This window comes from Actinia tenebrosa, unplaced genomic scaffold, assembly GCF_029948245.1.
Source record: "Actinia tenebrosa isolate PJP-AT-01 unplaced genomic scaffold, QUT_ActTen_1.0 PGA_scaffold10__47_contigs__length_13832649, whole genome shotgun sequence".
In the NCBI taxonomy this organism is placed as follows: Eukaryota; Metazoa; Cnidaria; class Anthozoa; order Actiniaria; family Actiniidae; genus Actinia; species Actinia tenebrosa.
Window position 1 is genome coordinate 6370755 of NW_028292570.1, and position 21730 is coordinate 6392484.

At 35.9% G+C, this 21730-nt stretch overlaps 3 protein-coding genes across 4 annotated transcripts in view; 2 read left to right on the top strand and 1 right to left on the bottom strand.

The window, feature by feature from the left end:
• The window catches only part of LOC116291800 (uncharacterized), a 53200-nt gene that overhangs the window by 3820 nt on the left and 27650 nt on the right, over positions 1 to 21730 (bottom strand). Inside the window, exons 2-6 of the mRNA XM_089026704.1 lie at positions 3620 to 3874; positions 2831 to 2893; positions 2463 to 2525; positions 2046 to 2108; positions 246 to 504 (exon numbers count right to left, since the gene is read on the bottom strand). Of these exons, the coding sequence (XP_088882830.1) occupies positions 246 to 504; positions 2046 to 2108; positions 2463 to 2525; positions 2831 to 2893; positions 3620 to 3842 (671 nt within the window). The 5' untranslated portion in view covers positions 3843 to 3874. The remainder of the gene's footprint in view (positions 1 to 245; positions 505 to 2045; positions 2109 to 2462; positions 2526 to 2830; positions 2894 to 3619; positions 3875 to 21730) is intronic.
• On the top strand, positions 8913 to 12470 carry LOC148912872 (uncharacterized). Its single transcript, XM_089026332.1, has 2 exons — positions 8913 to 9917; positions 9984 to 12470. Exons 1-2 carry the CDS (start codon positions 9360 to 9362, stop codon positions 12468 to 12470), a joined length of 3045 nt encoding a protein of 1014 aa, XP_088882458.1. The 5' UTR covers positions 8913 to 9359.
• LOC148912873 (uncharacterized) lies at positions 13405 to 21539 on the top strand. 2 transcript variants are annotated; one of them, XM_089026643.1, is made up of 16 exons: positions 13405 to 13907; positions 13982 to 14084; positions 14696 to 14916; positions 15074 to 15123; positions 15335 to 15416; positions 15862 to 16032; positions 16279 to 16424; positions 16802 to 16916; positions 17202 to 17285; positions 17435 to 17615; positions 17896 to 17985; positions 18519 to 18590; positions 19274 to 19334; positions 19504 to 19569; positions 19724 to 19911; positions 20129 to 21539. In XM_089026643.1, the coding sequence occupies exons 1-16, from the start codon at positions 13497 to 13499 to the stop codon at positions 20728 to 20730; spliced, it is 2643 nt and encodes an 880-aa protein (XP_088882769.1). In that variant the 5' UTR covers positions 13405 to 13496; the 3' UTR covers positions 20731 to 21539. The 2 variants fall into 2 exon arrangements, with proteins under 2 accessions (XP_088882769.1, XP_088882770.1); XM_089026644.1 differs by having other exon boundaries at positions 16279 to 16412.

Sequence of the window (21730 nt, forward strand, 5' to 3'; positions counted from 1 at the left end):
TGAAGTGGATTGCGGTGGGGTTGATTGCAGTGGAGTGGATTGCAGTGGAGTGGATTGCTGTGGATTGCAGTGGAGTGGATTGCAGTGGAGTGGATTGCAGTGGAGTGCAGTGCAGTGGATTGCAGTGCAGTGGATTGCAGTGCAGTGGATTGCAGTGCAGTGCAGTGGATTGCAGTGAAGTGCAGTGGAATAAAATTGGAATGCTTAAAAAGGAGGAGAAAATCAGATTGGGGTATTGTGCTCACCGAAAGTGCATCACCACACTGCCTGAAGTAAATTTTGTCACCTCAGTGGCGATCACACTGTCTTCGTTTTTATAGGTTTCCTTAAGTTTTGTCTCACAATCATTCTTCAATTCTTTATGTTCTTGTGATGTGGGGTTTCCTAACTCGTCTGTCCATATCCTGGCCATTGTTCCGGATCCAACAAACTCGTCTGTTTCAACGTCTTCTACTGTCTTTGTAGATACAGCTTCTTTTCCTTCTGTTATATCGCCGGCAGTTGCTGTAACGAAAGTTGGACTATAGGTTGTGGATTTCAGACGTGGGCCCAGTTGTTCAAAGCCCGATTAGTGCTAATCATGGGTTAACTCTTAATAAGACCTATAGAGTTAATCCTGGATTAGCGCTAATCCAGCTTTGAACAACCCGGCCCTGGAAATACAAACCAAGAAACATTTTAATCTTAGTAGAATTTACTTATTAGCCGTTCCGAGATCGAGGAAAAGACTTGGTCGAATTGGTATTGCAGTGAATGGAAACCCGACTCTCATTGGTCAACCCTGTGGAAAGGAATGTATCCGGCTCGACTATTTAATGACCAATAGACCAGTTTCAAGTTCCCAATAGACCTCTTCGGCTTGGGGTAATGTTTCCCAATTCAGACCACGTGTAATTCCCTTGACAATAAGATTCTTAGTTTGAGCTGTGTCCATATTCGTATGTCTTCTCATGTGCAACCGAGCGCAAACCTTAAACAAAGAAACGATACTCTAGGGAATGACACGTGGTCTGAAATGGGAAAACATTACGTCAGAGCCGAAGAGGTCTATTACCGCTGTGTTCCTTGATCAAAGACTCATTTACACAGGATTAGCCTCGTTTCAGTGTTTAAATGTTCACAAATAACAACGGTAAAGTAAAGAATGCACAACTTCAACAATACGAACACTTTGAAACTCGATGGACCTTGACTGCAACACTTTATTTGCGAATACGAAAATGTTCGCGTCCACACGCTGCGTATTCGAATCGTTTTCGAATCGTTTTCGCGGTCCACACGTATCCGGAAATTTCTTGATCCGCCCTGATACATGATAGTGCCTAGTCCTTTTGACGGATAGTTTTTCTTATTGAGCATGCGCAAAATCGTGTTTACGTCAGCGTATTCAAAAATTTGCGGATACGACCGTCCACACGTATCCGTATTCGGAGCGTATTCGAAAATTTCCACTCTGGAGACCGTTTTCGAAAATTTCCGAATACGGATACAAAAATTTCCGGACACGTGTGGACGCAACCCGTATCCGCAAAAAAAAGAAAAAAAAAAAAAAAATTGCGGGTACAAAAATGTGCGGATGCGTGTGGACGGGGCCTGAGTCTGTAATCAAGGAAATGGTCTTTTTATACTGGAAACTCCGACCTTAGCTCTCTTATTATTTGAATCCTTAGAATAATACGTTATAACATAAATTTTAGCGATATGATTCAGTGAATATTTAAACTGGATAGCATTTATTTGAACTCCTTTTTCAGCGATTATTATTTGATAATTGTTTTATGTTAGCAGCATTGACTTAATCGGCATTCCATAATCTGAATAATGTAACGCGATTTTGACAACTAATATATTCAAAATCACTCGAGGGTGGTAAATTGATTAGATCCGCAACTAATTTTTCATTGGCTAAACTAAACAATTGGGAAGGAATGTAGTGTTCGAGTGAGCAGCCGCTAGTGGAGAGGTGTCGTGAAGATCTAGGACCGAAACTAGTGACGGCTAGCTGTGGAGAAAACTACTCTGAAGGATAATAACATAAAATGTACCTTCACTTGGACTGGGCCCACCAGTATCATTTGCTATTGGGGTTGCACTTGTTACGTTGAAGCCTTTAATTAAAAAAGTGTGTTAAGAATTAGAAATCTCTATTTTATGAAATATTGCAATAGGCCATATTCAGGATAGACGCCAAGATGGTTTTATATTGTTAATGTAAATAAGCCATGTTGAAGCTTTTAATTAAAAAAGTGTGTTCAAAATTAGAAATCACTATTTGATGATGAAATATTGTAATAGGCCAAATTCACGATAGACGCCAAGATGATTTTATATTGTTAATGTAAGTAAGCTATGTTGAAGGCTTTGATTAAAAAAGTGTGTTAAAAATTGGGAATGTCTATTTGATGATGAAATATGCCAAGATGATTTTATATTGTTAATGTAAATAATAATATAAAATTTACCTTCACTTGGACTGGGCCCACCAGTATCATTGGCTATTGGGGTTGCGCTTGTTACGTTAAAACCTTTGATTAAAAAAATGTGTTAAAAATTAGAAATGTTGGAACTTAAGAAAAGAAAAAAAAACCAAATTTTTGTTCTCGTTATTAACTATGAAAAATAAGATAGGATTCGAATGGTACGCCACGCGCGGTGGCAGGTACAGGCGGGGTTCCTCAGGCGAGGAGAGACGAAGGCGCATGGTTGCGCTGGTTGAGTTGACACCTTTAACAAAAAATTTGAAGCATAAACCTGCATTACAATGCAAAAACTTTCATGGGGTCTATCGTCAATAGAACCTATTGGAAGAACAAAAAAAAGTACAATGTACCTTGGCTTGGACTGGGCCCCACGGTATTGTTGGCTCCTGGGCTTGCGCTTGTTACGTTGACACCTTTAAAAATTTGAAGCATGAACCACATTGCGCACAAACAGCCCTAGTATAATGTCCAACCACCCCTCCCCCCCGAAAAACGATATCTGGGACTCTGCCGATATAGACCTCCCATCATGATATAAAATTCTTCTTTAACAAAACATGATTAAGTGAAACTTTGTAAGAAATTACACAAATTAATAATATAAGTTTAATAAACCTTAGTAGACCAGCCCCCTACAAAAATTTCCACTAATTTGTACAATTTTGTTAGTTAAATTTTACACGAATATATGGTATGTCCTCTATTGGCCTTTCCAAGGTTGGGAGAAAGACTGGTAATTAGCTAAGACTCGCGTTGAATCATGGGGTTTCCAGCGGACACCACTGTCTTTCTTATTTACCAGGTTTCAGTTTTTGCTTTGAGTCACATTTCTTTGGTTTTTTGGTAAGTTTTTCAGTTTTCCACGTAACCCTGAAAAGGTCAATATGATGGTATCCATAACAATAACCAAACGCAGTCCAATATTCATGAAATTAGTTAGCTATTAGCCATTTCGGAGGTCGAGGAAAAAATGGGTCGAGTTCGTATTTCAATGTATTCTGTTTTAGGCGATGAAATAGACGCCATCTTGAAAATAAGACCCATGAAACAGCCACATAAAACATTGCATTTCCAACTCTACCCAGTTTTCCCTGAACCTAGGAATGACTAATAAAAGTTCGATTAAGCAAAGGAATTACCTGATGTTTCGTTGACATCACAGGCTTGGTCATTACAAGCTTCGGTTTCCGTTGGACATTTGTTGTGGGGATGATTGCATTGACTGGTTCTCACTCGCGCTCCGGCACCACAAGTTCTCGAACACGATGTCCATTCGCCCCAAAGATGTGGAGCACCTGCAATACAGAGCGGCATCATTGCTGCTAATGCAACCAAGCCTGCCAATAAAACTAGGAATCTCATTTGATATTTTGTCCACGAACGAGCTTATGCCTCTGGAAGGTAGAAAATAGAAAATTAATGGTTCCCCCTCAGACAGCGAAAAAATCACCATTTGCAGCAGTTTTCCCAGTGGAATTAAGATCGTGTCCCACAAAAAACTGAATAGCATGTGTTTTAAAGAGTACTACAAGAATTACGAGCCAGTTTTATTCTATTTTCAAAGGGACAGTAAACAGTAGAAACAGGTGTCGGAGCCATGAATGCAACCAGGGTTCGGTTCTTGCTGGGTTACCTTGCTTTCATATGTGAGTGCTTTGAGGGTTTTTCTCCGGGTTCTCCGGTTTTCCTCCCTCCAAGACAACTTCGAAATCCCAATTTGATCAGGAATTGAGGGCCAGATTGGAAACAAACCAACGTGCTTTATCTAAGTATAACCTCATAAAAACAAGATGTGTATTAGCTTTTAATATTCAATCTTCGTTCACCGTCCCAAATTCTAGCATGTAATTAGTTAAAATCAATCACTTGATTTTGCTTTGTCTGGCGATATCATAAAATGTGTGTGCTATTGAAAGATTTAGTTAGTGATCATAGCTGGAATTCTTGTAACCAGTACAGCGCTTATAAATCTGCATACCATCAATTTTCGGGCTACCAATGAACTGTTCAAAGTTAGATTTTGTAACACGTACCACAGGCTTGGTTGGCAATGCTAAATACCGAGAAGGAACATTTAGAATAACGTTCATCAGGAGGCTTGAAAAGAGTATATCCTATTGACACATCTTAAATAGCGTTCATTAAGGACTGTTAAAAAGCTGGAAAGAGTGTTCTACTCAAACACAGTTTAAATAACTCTTATTAGGAATTAAGGTGGAAGAAAGTTTTCTACTTGAATACACTTTAAATAACAAACGGTCATTTAGGAAGGTTAAAAATTGTGTTCAAATACAAATTATCGAATATCGAACAATCATAAATTTCGCCAAAGCGTGCGCTCAGTGCATATTTTAAATTTTGTGCGAGGAAAAGTTTTTCTTCAAACTCTTTAAAAGGTTTTTAGAGACGTTACATTTTATCTTATAGAATTGTTTCTTGAATTAATAAATACTGCATTATGGTAGAGCCATACTGAAAATTTTTAAAAATGAAATTACCAGAGCAATGTAATGTATGCCCCAGCTCAGAGCTAGCTATGAATCCTTGATCTAGGGACAATAATATATTTCGTAAACAAATCCCTTGAAACTAATAAATAATTTCACAGCGATCTTTGGTATATCGGACGTATGCTAAAAATGCTATAAAAAAGAAGAAATAAAAAAGGTAAAAAAAGAATTAAAACAAAAAAAAAAAAAAGAAGACAAAGAAAAAGAAAGGCAAAGAAAAGAGAAGACACGATATGGCAATACACAGAAATGAAAGATTAAGATCGTAGGATAAGAAAAGATAAGAAATGAATCAAAAATAAATAAATAAATAAAACAAAGTCACAGTAGTTGCAAGGACAAAGACGTATATCTGTATGAATAGTAGTCATTTGATTTTCCAATTACAGAAGGTTAGTATTTAGCGTATCCAGACATCAAAACTATCGAAATAAATGCCCGAGAAAGGAGCTCAAAGAGTGCCGAGATGAAATGCTCCGGCTATCGATACTAATACCCAAACAACTACTATGATTAATACTAATACAAATACAATTACGATCTGGGGCTGTAAAAAGTGCCAGAATATAAACGCATTCGTATTTGGGTGACAGATGCAGTAGGATGTTTGTCGGAAGAGTGTTTTCATGGTTAGAAAAAAAAATCCCATCGATGAATACTTCGGCCTCGACTGTGTACAAATGCGTTTTTTTTATTTTTTATTAGATTAGAATTAGGTTCATTGTATTGTAAGGAATGTAAGCACTTCGGAACAATACGAGTTGATTAAAATGCCACGGGTTTTTGTTGAATAGCTGAATATTTAACTCACAACCGAGAGTAAGGCTAAGCATAGCTAACTCGAAGCAGGAGTATTCTGATTATTGCAATACCACTACATACCATCACTACTAAGCATTAGGAAAAAAACTAAAAGTAAACTTATATTATATTATATAGTCACAGAAAGTAAAGCATTAACTATACAAAACTTTTCTGGGGCAGTAAAACACCCTGTATAAAAAATCATTGTCAAATTTGATTTCTCATAATAATCAGTGTTTCAATTTACAAATGATGACGAATAAACTCAAATCTTCATAATGACATCCCACTCATTAGCATATTGGAAGAATAGACCTTGATATCTTCAAGATCACTCAAATCATATGAAAATATTTTACCGTCCAAATTTTTTACTATAGGTAGAAACAATATTGAAAATATTGAGTTAGGTGTTGTAGGCACTTTAACAAAACTCTTTTCTAAGTTGAACGCTCGTCTTCCGTGAGAATTAATGTAGCATTTATTCATACATGCATCATTACAGAAGGTCGGGCTGTTTACAAACGAGCTGATGTTTTCTTTGGCAAACTTTAGTCAGATGTAATAAACTGTTAGTTTTTGAGTCGATTATTTGGACCAGTGTCTGTGAATAACCTCTAAAACTCCGAATTAACCGAAGAATATTCTGTCGTATCTATTTAGTATGTTGCTCAAACCTTCGCTTTTAAAAAAGAGTTTAAAAAATTAAAAATAAAAAAAAAGTGAATTAATATTGTATTTCACAGAATGCTTTTTTTCCATTGGATTGTAATTGGAATTTAGCACCGTCTTCGCTTGATCTAAACTGGGTCCGACCCAAATATCTAAATTTAGATCTTTTAGTCCATAAGCTGAATCCTGAAAAGTCCCTAAAAATCAGTTTTCGTAGCACCCCCCTGGAGACATAGTGAAACTGGTATCAAATGAAAGCTTATTATCTATATTTTCATGAATCACTTGTTACTTTTTATGTAACCTGTGCTTAAGTGAGATATACGACCGAATCTGAGGGGGGTGGGGTGCGAATATATATAATTTGAAGTAACAGCCTCTCCACAGAGAAAAAATATATCTTTGAAAATATAGCTCCATAATCAATAAAACTTTCCAGAAATGATCCTCTGATTACATAGTGTCGAAAAATGTATGTGTAGGGAATCTAGATGTTTCCATGGCAACCGTTGCTAGGAAGAAGTTAAAAATTACAGAAACATACACAATTTTCACTGTTTTTATCGTAAAATATTCTTTCAGTTTTATTATTGTGAAACGTAGTTTTGCTCGAATAATGAAACTATGATAAATGATTATTTGGCCTTCATTTTACTTGTTTTCTCTCGTTAACTTGACCTTTAATTACTTTTGAGGGTTGATCTTTTAAGAGATCCTTAATTGGTGCAAACGTGCACGTATACGTTTGTAGTGTTTTTGCAAAATGTTTACAATTTTTTGAATCCCTAAACATGACACAGTTACACTACATTGACCACTTCTAGCTAGAAAAGGTGCCATAACAACACCATAGGTGGTGTACGACCCATAATGCAGTGCAACCTAATATGACATGTGATAAAACAGTGACCGCCATGTTGGAAAGGAAGGGTTGATGTAGCTGTCTTGTCTGTAAGTACCTCACTATTTGATGCAATACTGGATATTTAAATCTTTATTTGTGACTTTTTGTATTTAGGTAAGATATTTTTTTGATTAATTCTAGAAAGAAAAAAAAGAAATAAGATGTGAAAATACTTATTTCTATGTGAATTGTGAGGCTTGTTTTCCAGAGAAATTCAGTCGTTATGACTGAAATAACTTCTAGAAAACGTTCAGCAGTACAGCAACCGAACTGGAATAAATGCCTATGTCATGTTATTGAGAATGCTGATGGCAAGTTGACAGCTTTCACGGAGAAAAGTTGGGAAACGTTTCACAAATGTGCTCATCAAAGGAGGGATTTCATATGGATGAAGATGGAAAATTCTTGGGATCAGGGACCAAGAGGCCACTACCATCGGCGCTGTTATCAAGAATATACCGATAAAAACAAAGTAGTCAAAGCACAACAAAATCACCATTTCTCTAAAGAATATCTCAGTCAAGAATCCGTTATGTCTTCACCTCCTAAAAGAATTCGCAGGTCGCAGAATTCTAGTTTTGATTTGAAAAAATGTGCAATTTGCCAAAGAGATAAGATAACAACATCCAAAGGAGCAAGAACAAGAGAGTCCCTTACCTTAAACGTCAGCGAGTTTGGTAGCACTTCTTTGACCAAGGCAGCTCAAATACGCAATGATAATCACCTGCTCTTGAATATTCAAGATCAAGATACAATAGCAATGGAAATCAAGTACCATCGTTCCTGCTACAAAGACTATGTACGTCAAAGGGAACTTGATAAGTTAGAGGAGAACAACTGTAGAGAAGAAGATATTGGAACAGAAGGCTACAATAAAGCATTTGACAAATTAAAGGAGATTATAGAAGAGGAGATTTTGAAAGAAGCAAAAGCAATTCCCATGTCCGACCTTGTGGGAAAGTACACAACTTTTCTATTTGACGAAGGAATCAGTGCTACCTCATACAGGTCATCCAAGCTCAAGAACCGCCTAATTCGATGTTTTGGTGAAAAACTGTCTTTTCGCCAACCAGTAAACAGAAACCAATCTGATATTGTGTATAGCTCACTAGTCAACGTTGGAGAAATTGTAGAGACTATCCTTAAAAACAGTGCTCAGTATGAAGAGTATGAAGCAGAGGAGTTAAAAGCGAATGATTGTACAACCGATATGGTTCTGGATGAGAGCTATCACATTTTCCATGCAGCTAAAGTGATAAGGAGCTTACTTGTAGACGTGAAACCTACTATGACTTGGCCACCATCACCAGACGATTTAGACAGTGGCAGTGCTATGGTACCTGATTTGGTGTACAATATGATGGCGTGGATTTTAGTGCCCCAGTCAGAGTATTCCAAAGAGAGAGTTGGGAAGCTTTCACCAAATGTTCACCGCCTAGTAGTTTCTCTTTGCCAGGACTTAATACATTGTGTCAGTCGTGGTCGAGTAAAAACCCCAAAACATGTTGTTCTGCCTATGACAGTAAAAAATCTTACTGGGAATGTTGAATTAATAACCATCCTCAACAGATTTGGTCATAGCTTATCATACTCTCAAATAGAAGAATTGGAAACAGCTCTAGCCGAGAATCAGATTGCAAAGCAGCAAAATTGTGTCCTAATCCCAAATGCTTGTTCTCCTGGCGTGCCTGGTGTGTTTTGCTGGGATAACAATGATCTTCTTGATGAAACTCTTTCTGGTAGGTGTCAACGTAAGTTCAATTGAAACCACGCGTCCATTTAAAATGCTAGATTGTTTTTCATTACGCAGGAAAAGAGACCACCCATTGCACAAATGGCATCATTGTTCAACGCAAACCTCATACCTGTGAATTACCTCCTGTCAATTCAGCTAGTCCAGCATTATCAAAGAAACGCTCTATTGATTATGTTCCCTCAGATGTTCTTCATTTTAGCTCAAGCTCTCGCAAAGGGCCCAGTCCAGTCAGCATGGATATTAACAAAATGTCAAACAGTAACCAACAAGTCAGCGTTTATGCTCAACTCATCAACTTTGGCTGGAGACTCTGTCAGCGACCATATCAAGATAACATCTTTGATGTGCAGGAGAATCAACCACAAGTAATACCAGCATGGACTGGTTTCAACACGATGCTACAAGACAACAACCCTCTCAGAGAATGCTCCATTGGCTATTGCGAGGTTATTGATGCAAGTCCAACAGAGCTTCCAACTGTTTACACGGTTCTCCAAAGGTCACTCAAAATGGCAGACCAGCTCGGACAACAAGATGTCATCGTTGTATTTGATCAAGCCATCTATGCAAAGTGTCTTGAAATAATATGGCAAAATCAGGAGGAGTTCAAACGACTGGTTGTTAGAATGGGAACATTCCACACCATATGTGCTTACCTAGCTGCTATCGGCAAACGATTTGGAGATGGTGGCCTAGCAGATATTCTTATAGAAAGTGAAGTTGTTGGTTCTGGATCTATTGCTGCAGTTCTTGAAGGGCGCCATTATAATCGTGCAATTCGTATCCACAAGGTGATAATTTATAATACATAATTTAATATGTATTAATAATACACTAAAACAATTTCTTATTTTCAGATTGTTTATGAATCATTGCATCGATTGCAATGGAAGGGCTTTAGGTCTTGGCTACTAGCACATGATCACCCAGTTAATTACGTCATGATAGTCAACCAAGTAATGGACATCCGAAAAAAGTTCAGCAAAGAAAAGTTTGATGGCCTACTGTCCATGGAAGATTTTACCAAGTTAATGAAGCTCTACAAAGAATACTCCACCTTCGATAATGGTCCTATGAAAGCCTTTTGGAATAGTTATCTAGAGATGGTTGAAGTGTTGTTGAATGTTGTACGAGCAACGAGGGAAGGCAACTGGAATATGCACTTAGAAAGTACCAAAGAGATGCTACCCTGGTTCTTTGCATATGATCACATTAATTATGCAAGATACCTACCAGTCTACTTGGCAGAAATGATGACACTGGAAGAAAGCCATCCAGAAGCACACAACATGCTTGCCAATGGTGATTTTGGAGTCCAAAGAACGATCCATCATGGGTTTTCCCAGGTGCCAGTCGACCAAACGATTGAGCAAACACTCAATCGAAGTACTAAGACAAAAGGAGGTATAGTGGGCTTCAGCTTGAGGAAAGCTGCTGTGCAGCGGTGGATGATTACTGCCCATTCTCGAGCAGCTTTTGTTGACAGATGTAGGATCATGACAGACGGTTGCCAAGAGATAAGCCAATTTCCCAAAGAGAATGGATCACTACGTATCAAAAAAGATGAAGAAGATGTAGAGAAGATAGTAGAGGTCATAGAGAGCTGGCGTAATCCATTTGATCCTTCGGAAGAGCTTTCTGTCATCAGCTCCGGGCGTGTTGCTGATGAAAATGTGAAGCAAGATTTGCTGATGGCCAAACAGAAAGGAAAGCAGGCGCTTGAGTCATTCGTAAATGAGAGATTGGTGACAAACAGCAAAGGATTCTTTCAACCCCTAACCAAGCTCAAGCTTGGGTCTTTTCGTGAAGCCCAAAAGAAGACATCATTAAAAGCAGGAGGAAGAAACATCATCATCAGAGCTGACAGAAACCTCTTTGCACGCCTTCTAATCATTGGTCAGAGCCGGAAGGTAGACCTCAGGGACCTTTTGACGTTTGAGCTTGGTCCTCTCCCCTGGTCACTGGCCTCGTTTGATGGGTCCATAGCCAAGACCAACAAAGCTGCTCTACCAAAACTACTTGAAAATGGAGTTGAGTGCCTAGACAGTCTTCCTGATCAGACAACGGCTTTCATCATAGACGCCATGGCACTACTTCAATCGTTGGTGAAAGTACCTGACAGATTTGAATCTCTTGCAGAAATGGTGATGAAACGAGTCATGGCAGTGGCTGGGCAAGCAACAAGAATAGATTTTGTAGCAGACCAGTATCCTGAAATCTCAATAAAAAACACTGAGAGAGACAGACGAAGCAGTAATGGCCAATTGGTGGTTGCAATCTCCAGCCCTCAGCAAATGTGCCCACGTCAATGGAAGAAGTTTATGGCAAATGGTTCAAACAAAACTGCTCTGTTGAACTTCCTCGTGGTCGAATGGACATCTAACCATATGTATGCCCGCATGATTGGAAACCGCACCCTTTTTGTTACACATGGACAAAAGTGCACCAAAATATGTACTCAAGACGGCAATATTATATCGGAGATCAGTGAAGATCTATGTAGTAATCAAGAGGAAGCGGATACAAGAATGTTGCTACATGCTTCTCATGCCTCACAACGTGGCCATCAACGCATCGCAATCAAGTCTTCAGATACAGATGTCGAAGTACTGGCTTGTTATTACCAGATAACCATTCCATCTGAGTTGATCCTGGTAAGCGGAACCCAGACTAGAATTCGACTAATCTGTGTGCCTAAACTTCGCGATAAACTCGGATTAGACACATGCCGGGTGCTGCCAAGCCTTCATGCATTGACTGGCTGTGATGCAGTTAGCTCTTTTGCAACAAAAGGAAAAACGAAAGCTCTTACTATCGTTCAAGAAAATGAAATTTTGAGAAAAGCTGTTGAGACCTTGGGTGAACGAATTCCAGTTGTAGATCTTGATCAGTTGGAAACCTTTGTTTGTACCCTCTACAACGATCCAAAGTGCAAGAGTGTCAACGAATTAAGATACAAGATGTTTTGCAAGGGCAAAAACTTACAGTCACACCAACTTCCACCATCAAGAGCAGCGTTAGTAAATCATCTCAAGCGTGCCAACTTCCAAGCTTACATTTGGAAGCATGCCTTAGATGCAAACATCATCCAAACACCTAATGGTCAAGGCTGGCAAGTGAAACACGACTGCCTGGAGATCGACTGGACAGACCAGCCCCCTGCTCCTGAAGCAGTGATGGCCCTGGTATGCTGTGGATGCAAAGGACAATGCAAAACACGACGTTGTTCTTGCGTTCGTAACGCCCTTTCGTGCACAGAAGCATGTGCATGTGAAAAATGCGAGAACAAAGTGGGAGAAGAAGACACCTATGAAGATGATGAAGATGAAAGTGACGACGAGTAATTGTTTGACTATTTTTTGTCATTGGAGATTATTTTTCTTTTTGAAGAAGTTGTAAAAACAAGTTTTGATCTCACAGTTTGGATTAGATGTTTTTGTAAAAAACATTAGGGGACGACCCCTCCCCCTTGCTTTCAAATGTACATATACACCACCTATGGTGTTGTTATGGCACCTTTTCTAGCTAGAAGTGGTCAATGTAGTGTAACTGTGTCATGTTTAGGGATTCAAAAAATTGTAAACATTTTGCAAAAACACTACAAACGTATACGTGCACGTTTGCACCAATTAAGGATCTCTTAAAAGATCAACCCTCAAAAGTAATTAAAGGTCAAGTTAACGAGAGAAAACAAGTAAAATGAAGGCCAAATAATCATTTATCATAGTTTCATTATTCGAGCAAAACTACGTTTCACAATAATAAAACTGAAAGAATATTTTACGATAAAAACAGTGAAAATTGTGTATGTTTCTGTAATTTTTAACTTCTTCCTAGCAACGGTTGCCATGGAAACATCTAGATTCCCTACACATACATTTTTCGACACTATATAATCAGAGGATCATTTCTGGAAAGTTTTATTGATTATGGAGCTATATTTTCAAAGATATATTTTTTCTCTGTGGAGAGGCTGTTACTTCAAATTATATATATTCGCACCCCACCCCCCTCAGATTCGGTCGTATATCTCACTTAAGCACAGGTTACATAAAAAGTAACAAGTGATTCATGAAAATATAGATAATAAGCTTTCATTTGATACCAGTTTCACTATGTCTCCAGGGGGGTGCTACGAAAACTGATTTTTCAGGTCTCAGCTCATGGACTATTTGGGTCGGACCCTCTTCAGACTGTACTCTAAACCAACTGAAGTGGAACATGGTTCAATTGTTTTATTTTAGCCAATCACTAATTAGATTGGCTTTCTGGTTGCTTGGGTCTGCAGCTTGACGCCGCCTCGTTACTAGTAGCCATTTTCTTAGAGCAACATTGTCAAAATATAATATAACTGTAAAATCAATCTATTAATGAAGAAATTGCGAGCCGTGAAATTGAAAACCACATTCATCAGTCGGAGTGGTAAACGTTCCGTGTATGTGCCCGTTAACGTCGTGAAGAAAACTGCCGAAAAAAAATCAGAAACGAAAACAACGTGCTCTAGTACTAGCGAAGTGTTGCTCGACGAGCCAACATGTGAACTTTCTATTCATCAAAGAAGACAAGTTTTTTCTTTTAACAACTGGGAGAAGATAAGGCAATCAGTGATCGATGCTTTTATGGAAGAATGCTCCTTAACTAGAACTGCATGTTCTGAATGTAATGCGCAACCAGCCAAGATACGATGTCAAGAGTGTGGTCCACGACAGTTCTTCTGTGAGCAATGTGCAGTACATTTACACCTCAAAAGAAACCAGTTCCATCTTTTGGAAATTTGGAAGGTAAATTCACGACTTTGTAGCGTTTAGTAATTGTTTATGACATATCAAGTCATGTTTTTTTTACTATCCTTTAGGATGAAATGTTCGCACCATTCTATGTTGACCATGGCATCATCGGATACAGTCACAATTGCCCAACAAAAGTTCTGCGAAACTTTACCCTTGTCGATAGTTCTGGTAAGGCTGATGCAAAAATGTGATTTCACTTGTTTAAATATTTGTGTATTTGTGTATTCAACAGCTATAAACAGAAATAATAAAATCTTCAAGAACTGGATTATACGCCTTCGATATTCGCAGACATCCCATAATTTCTTTCATGTTTTTACATAAAATCGTTTTATGCATACACCTATTTTAAAAAAACGATATTTAAATCCATAGTTCTTTTTGCTGTGCTTTTACTTATCACCTATCCAGCATTCTATATGTGAACGTTTTGAAATAGGTGTATTTATATTATAAATGAATATTACATGATAGTTCTTATACTATGCTCACTTTGATTGGTCAAGAGTTGTGTGTTAGTAGAGAACAGATGCACAAATGATCATAACAGTCATTTCGAACATTTATCATGCGCTCCATGTTTAACACAAAAACCGCTTAATTATGAATAAAAGAAATAGATTCCATTTTTCTGTGCGTCTGTACTCTTATAGAAGATGTCAAAATGTGGTGCATCTTGTGTGTACCTTTCTTGTTCTCGCCACATTTTGATGTATTATTTCATCCTCTCTTAAACAATCAATTGTATCTTTAATATTACTTAAAATGTTTCATTTCAGGGATACAACATTTCAAACATGTAGAGGTGTGTGACTGTGAGCCATATGGAGTCTCATTAGTACGGTGCAATTTCTGGCCAGGTTCACCAGTGAAACCAACCACTGCTTTTCACATATCATTGATGAATTTACTGGAAAAGCTTTTTTTACAATGTCAAGTATCACTATACGACTTTAGTGAAGTTCTGGATTTATTACAGCCTCAACTTGCAAAAACAGTGGTAAGCAATGTTTACAGTGTATTCCATAGTATGCCAATATTTTTCATTTGAAATGATAAAAAAGGTGAACCTGGTTCCTTCTTTTAGGAGATTGGGTTAATGGGGCTTGAATACTACAATACCAAAATGCTAATTATTCTTTTTTTTATTTGTTTAGCGTACATCACTGTATGGAATTCTAAATTCTGGCTGTTTTGAAGAATTCAGGTATGTATTATTCATAATTCTTCAAAGACAAATAAAAAACTTATAGATTTTACATAGGACACAACTGCATTTACAGTATATTTTTCTTACAAGCACTTTTTAAAAATACACATTTGAATCACTTTTATATATAAATGGTGTTATTGTAAAATACCTTAGGTGAAATTAAATCAGGTCACCAATTTATTTTTCATTCTCTATTTTCTTGCAGGCAGTTCAAGTACCATATGCAGCATTTACATAGTTTTTGTCCAGGACTGACCAATGGCACTCAATGCCAATTGTGCCCTGAGGTATAAGCGGAGATTTCTTTTTTCTTCCTATTTTTTCATACTCTTTGTAGTAGTGAGAACTATATGAATTTTATTAAATTTTGGATATTCTTTTTTTTTTTCAACACAAAAGTCAATGTTATATTCAGACAACACAACATTTTGGGTTGAGTTTAATAGTGTTTTTTCTGTATCCTCTATAGACTGTGATTTGAACAGGGAACATTGACAAAAAAATAACCAATCAATCATTCTTTACAACATGTGAGGATCATCTGAATTCTTATCCACACTGTACCAAAAGTGATGGATTGGTAGCTTTGATAAGATTTGCTGGGTAGTTCTGATTGGCTGTACATGTGATACAATTAAATAGAAAGTGTACCTGGTCAAACTGTTAACACTAATTTTTTTTTCAAATTACATTAGCCTAAATTATTAAAAGCATTTTAAATTATCATTTCAGGATGAAGGTGTATTGATAGAGAGTCTTGATGCTTGCATGGGTCTTACAAGAAAGAAAAAGAAGGGTGGAGGACTAGTAGAACCACGCCACAAAGAATTAATGTTCAGTGATCAAACAGATATTGACAACTTTGTTGATAATTATGGTAAAGAAGGGACTAAGATTGAAGAAGTAAGTATGATACACATCTATATATTTGACTGTTACAAAGCTAAATGTTAGTCATCATAGACAAAATCTTGGATCTTCCACTGAAAACCTATGGCTATCTGTCATATTTCTTGTATTTATGAGCATTAAGGAGCCATTATGAGCATTAAGGAGCCATTATGAGCATTAAGGATTTCCATGTCACACAATCTTTTTTAAAAGTGCAGATTTATTATGTTCTTGTATAAATTATTTCTCTTTTATTAGAACTGCAACCGATTTCATGCAGGAGAAGTGCTACTGTCTCTACGGTCTAAAGGAAAAAATAAACTGTTTGATGAGAAGGGTGTTTTTGGAAGAGTGTGCCGACATGACTTTCCAAAAAGTTTTGTCAATCTCAAGTATGGGGAAAGGTATTTTTCTTTTTTCTTTTGCACTACATGCATAATGTGTGAATGACAAGGGAATCTTGTATGCATTATTGCTGTTGAACAACAGTCACCAGTATAATGATAAAAATGTCATGCAATATAAATTATACTGTATTTTACATAAACACTGCTTCTGTTCATTGTATTAAGTATTTTTGATTGTCTTGAGCAATTTTTATTTATTTACTTTAATTTATTAATTCTCTAACTGGCTGCATGCCTATACTAACATAAAGCTATGTGTATGTTGTATTTTGAATGCTAGAATAAAAATTGAAAATATGTCTTATTTTAATATTAATTTTGTTCTTTTAAAAATATATCATACATTGTAAATACACACTTGTCTTTTCTTATAGGATTTCATATTCAATATACGAAATTAACAAATTAAAAGAGAGTTTAAAAGATAAACCTGGAGTAAAACTTGTCATTATGTATGACATTGCATGTATTTTAGCATCTCATTTAAAGGTGAGTTTATGATTGAATTTGATAGTAACTAATATTTCCATTTATATACGGGATCATGTTATTGTTGATATTAAATATTTTAACTGTAGTATTTGTGGCATGTTGCATTAATTTGTTTGATGTGCTATTCTCATGCATACTATTGAATTCTCTGTTTTTTTTCTTCAAGCATGCATGTCAATGTTTGTGATATGAATAAAGAATAAAGGGTCAGTAGTGAGTGTGAGGGCATAATAGCCTCCCCTGCTTTATTAGTAACATCATTTTAATGGGTTTTTCTCAAAGTGTACCAACCAAGAAAATCTGATTGAGAACATAGACTTGGCTATTCCCATATTCCACTGTTATGGACATAAAGCATCTTGCCAGGTAAATATCTGTACTTTATAATCAACTAATCAACTGTTTTTTAGAATATGTCATGTATGGCAACAAAAGCACAGAAGCTATTCTTAAACAGGTTTAAGGTACTCTAGACTATTCAAATATTCATACTTTTATACTTGTTTAATTTATAGATTGAATACAACCCAAGACGTATTGCAGGAGTTGGACTGACTGATGGTGAAGGGGTTGAAAGACTGTGGTCTTACTTGAGAGGATATTCATCAATGACAAAAGAAATGTCTTCTGAAAAGAGAATTGATGTTCTTACTGATGCATTGATCTTTTATGGACAAAGGCTTCACAGGAAATTTGGTACAGCTAAATACTAAGTTACATTTTTCCTCTTTAAATGTAGTACTATTTTGTTGGTATGAATCAATTTTTTTACCCTGGCAATAGACAGACTGATATTATTACAGAGCCAAAACAGTATATATATATTTGTTATTTGATCTGAGAATATGTGTGGGCCTTGCTTGCCTCATAGCAGCTAAAGATCATGTTATTATGTTTTCTTATTATCATTGATTGCATGTAAATTACAGTAGCTTATATCATAATTATGTACATATTTTTATTTCTTTTTTTGTAGGGAGGTCTCTTAAGGACAAATTATTAAAAGCTAAGGATCTTGCAGTCACCGTGGAAAACGATATTAAAGATATTGAGGCCACTCTTTCTTGTATGTTTTCCATATAATTTTTGTTACAAAAAGTTTAATATTATGAACTCATTCAAGTGAATTCCCTTTCCCTTCCTTAAACATGATATATTGTAATAATGTATAATATAATAATGGATGTTAACTTAGTGAAACAGTGTTTCTAAAGAAAAAGTTCGAGATTTTCCTTGGCTCATGTGAAATCCACTCTATCATAATATGAATATATAAGTTGATAATCTGAAACACTGTAAGAATTCAAATTCTCCATATTACGGTTATTCAGATTATCAACCTATATCATATTATAATAGAGTGGATATCATGTGAGCCAAGGAAAATCTGAAATGTTCAAATTGACTGCTATATGATCACAAATGATCAATGTAGTACCCATACTGCTTTTCACTAGTATGACAACAACTGTATCATTGTGAAAATGAAAGATGATCTGTACTGCACTGATATAAATTATCAATAAATGTAATGTATAATGACAGTCTCAAACTTCAAAAATAAAAAAATTATTTAAAAAAATTATTTTCTCACTTTAGACCCATGCACAGAAGAAGTTATAAAACAGTGGAAAACAGCAGAGTTTACAGACATTAAGCCAAGAGAAAATGGTAAAATATCACACTAAAATTACTGCCAAAAAAGGTTGAATTTTCCACTTTTAAGGAACATAAAAGTCACAAGGGAAGAATAAATACAATTGTGTAAAACTTAAAATATATTTTCAAAATTTTACACATTTCATGTATGGAGGAGGTGCTTTCAATATTAATCAATAATCTAGGTGCCATAATCTATCTAAAAAGATGGACTAGTTAATTTATCAAGTTTGATAAATAAGTTTAAAACACTCATTAATAATTCATAAGCTTATGTTCCAATTGGAGCCACCATACACGTCACGTGCATGAACCTTTATACCCGATAAAGTCCACTTCATTAGTATTCAAGTGATTTTATATAAAGACACGTGTCTTCATCAAGGTCACAGTCAACCCTAAAAATCTTTGACTAACGTGCCTGTCTTTGCCTTGACACGCAATATCCAACGTGTGGGAGCTTCTATTGAATCTGGTTGTGCATGCCCGTGACGTCAAATCTCTATCGAAGTATAAAAATCCATGTTCGTGACGTGTATGGTGGCTCTAGTTGAACCAAAATCTTATAAATTGTTCATGAGTGTTTTAAGCAGTTCAAAAAACTCGTAGATTGTGTTTTATCAGGTATAAAACACTCCTACTCGTTTTTTAAGCACTACTAATCCAGAATGTTTATCTTTTCTTTTGAACTTTAGTGCTCGAGCTTCTTTGGGATGAAAAGTATGTGGATACCCTACTTGAAGTGCAAATGTTAAGGTAATGTTTATTTGTAGTTACTGTAAAAGTTAAAAAAACATAATTTCATTGTTTCGTTGTTGTTTTAGTGCCTTTTTTTATTTCAAAATATCATGATGCTCACCAGACTGGGCAAATAATGTGTACATAATATCCAAAAAATTAACAGTCACTTCATTGTATTTCACAGTGCTGACTTGAGATGCATGGATATAGGTCAAGAGGCAACAGAGTCCATTCAGAATAAGAAAAAGAGGTGAAAATTTATGCCTGATTATTGTGGACAATGATTATTGTGCAATTCTCTGTCAACTGCAGATATAAAACCACACAATGAAGCTGATGTGCTGCAAGGTCACTCGTGACAAGTTTATTCGTATATTCATTATTCATTATTCTACAATTTTTAGGAAAGGAAAGGAGTTGGTCTCCATAGAAAAAAAGTACAATATCAAAACAAGATGGAAGGAGGATGCTACAGTTTTTGAAACTGTCAAGAAGCGATTGTTTATTAAGAAGAAGACTCTAGCATTGCTTGACATACATCGTTTGGCTTCAGAACGCACATTTCTTTTAGAAATGAAGAAAAAATATGCAGGTTATGATTTATCGATATTCAAAACTATTTTCAACTGTTCTCCTGCAAGTAGCTTGATATACATTTGTGGCTGATAATTTATGCAATCTAGTATAATTTATATGGTGTTCATTTGTTTTAGCAAAGCAGTTGAAGCACATGCAGCATATTGAGTATCTGGATCTGTTGTTAAACAAGCAAAAATGTATGACAGTACTATTGTTTTTTTATTTTGCAGATGGTCAAAGCATAGCCATTAAGCTGTCAACACAAATCAGTAAAGCCACAAAATCCATGGAAAAGTGTTTGGTTGTATTTAATGCATTGGTGGATACATCGGAAAGGTTGACTTTCCATGAGATCAAGGACCCATCAAATACAATTTTTAGTGCTGTTTCAAATGAGACTAATGATGAAATCCCTCAGTCTGTAAGGAAGAAGATAATCAGTTTGTACAGCTACAGAGAAAGGTGTGAAGAAGAGGTGGAGCTTGTCAAGACAGAAATGATCCGTCTTGTTCAAGCAAAGTTTGCTCAATTGCAGGCTATAAGGAATCAATGCACTATGAACATGAAGCCTGGGTTGAAAGCATTACTATTACAAAAATGTGCTGCTATTTATGAAGACATCTCTAAACTTACGAAACAATTGGAAGGCTTGGGAGTTTCTCCTTACTTTGTGGAAGAGAAGATCCATTACATTAGCACCAGTAATAACCCAGTTATGATACCCACAGATGAAGACAATGACTTCTCAAATGAAATGGAAGATGTAGATGATAGTGACAGTAATAGTGAACATTGGGATACTGATTCAAATGACGAAGAAAACAATCAATAGATATTAATTCTCAATAACTTAATATACATGTATATGTAAAGATGTAGAGTGCAAATAGTATACCCATGAAATAGCCAGCTAATAATAAATGATTAGTGCTAACTGTGGAAGTAGAGAAATAAGCAAAGCATCAAGAAATCAGTGGAGTGCAACTTCAAATTGCAATCTATTGTTTATCTTGCTCCAGTGTGGATTGTATATTTTTAACCCATGTATTAAATTCCATTGTTTTACGTCTTGTGCTTTTCTTTACATTATGTTCTTTATGTTCCCTATGGTATATTATTTGCACTCTATTGATTATTAATATGAGCAAAGTGTGGAATACATAAAAATGTAAGTGAAGTAGTATTTTTCCCAATTCAAATTGAAAAGCAAACCTTTCATTCTTGCAATTATTGTAGACTTGTATACTAGTTATAAATGAAGAAATGAAAATAATAGGAAAGGGTTGTTTACCATTTTGCAATCAAAAAATTTACACCAATGTTTGTATAAATGAAGAAAACTGGAAATAAGATATTGAAAGACATGTCTATCCTATTTTGCATTCAAACATATTCCACCCAATTCAGACAAGTATTATGAATAACAAAAAGTGAAAATGGAAATACATCAAAATGGTTTATTCTATTTTGGAATTATATAATTGGATATAAATGAAAAAAGTGAACAAAAATAAAAAAGGGGGATTTCTCCCATCCCATTTCATTTCATGAACACATTTCATACTTTTACTAGTTGTATATTAATTAAAAATCTTAAAATGGAAATAAAGAGAGAATAAAAAGAAAATGTGAGCAATGAAATGTAAAGTGTAAATTATGCTAAATTGTATTTCACAAATTTTTGAAAACCACTCCACTATATTGCAAAAACAAATTTACTCCATTTCAGACTTCTATTATTTTTACAAATGAAGAGTCTAGAAATTTAATTTTAAAAACGTTTTGTTTTGAACACCATTCATACTTGAACTAGAAAATGAATAAAGGAAAGT

Excerpts from the sequence above, each read along its gene's own strand:
- LOC148912872 (XM_089026332.1), top strand. The coding sequence starts at position 9,360 with ATGGATATTAACAAAATGTCAAACAGTAACCAACAAGTCAGCGTTTAT. Across the intron at positions 9,918-9,983 it reads GTGCAATTCGTATCCACAAG|ATTGTTTATGAATCATTGCA; the intron begins GTGATAATTTAT and ends TCTTATTTTCAG.
- LOC148912873 (XM_089026643.1), top strand. The coding sequence starts at position 13,497 with ATGAAGAAATTGCGAGCCGTGAAATTGAAAACCACATTCATCAGTCGG. Across the intron at positions 17,286-17,434 it reads GACATAAAGCATCTTGCCAG|ATTGAATACAACCCAAGACG; the intron begins GTAAATATCTGT and ends TTTAATTTATAG. Across the intron at positions 18,591-19,273 it reads CATTAAGCCAAGAGAAAATG|TGCTCGAGCTTCTTTGGGAT; the intron begins GTAAAATATCAC and ends TTTGAACTTTAG.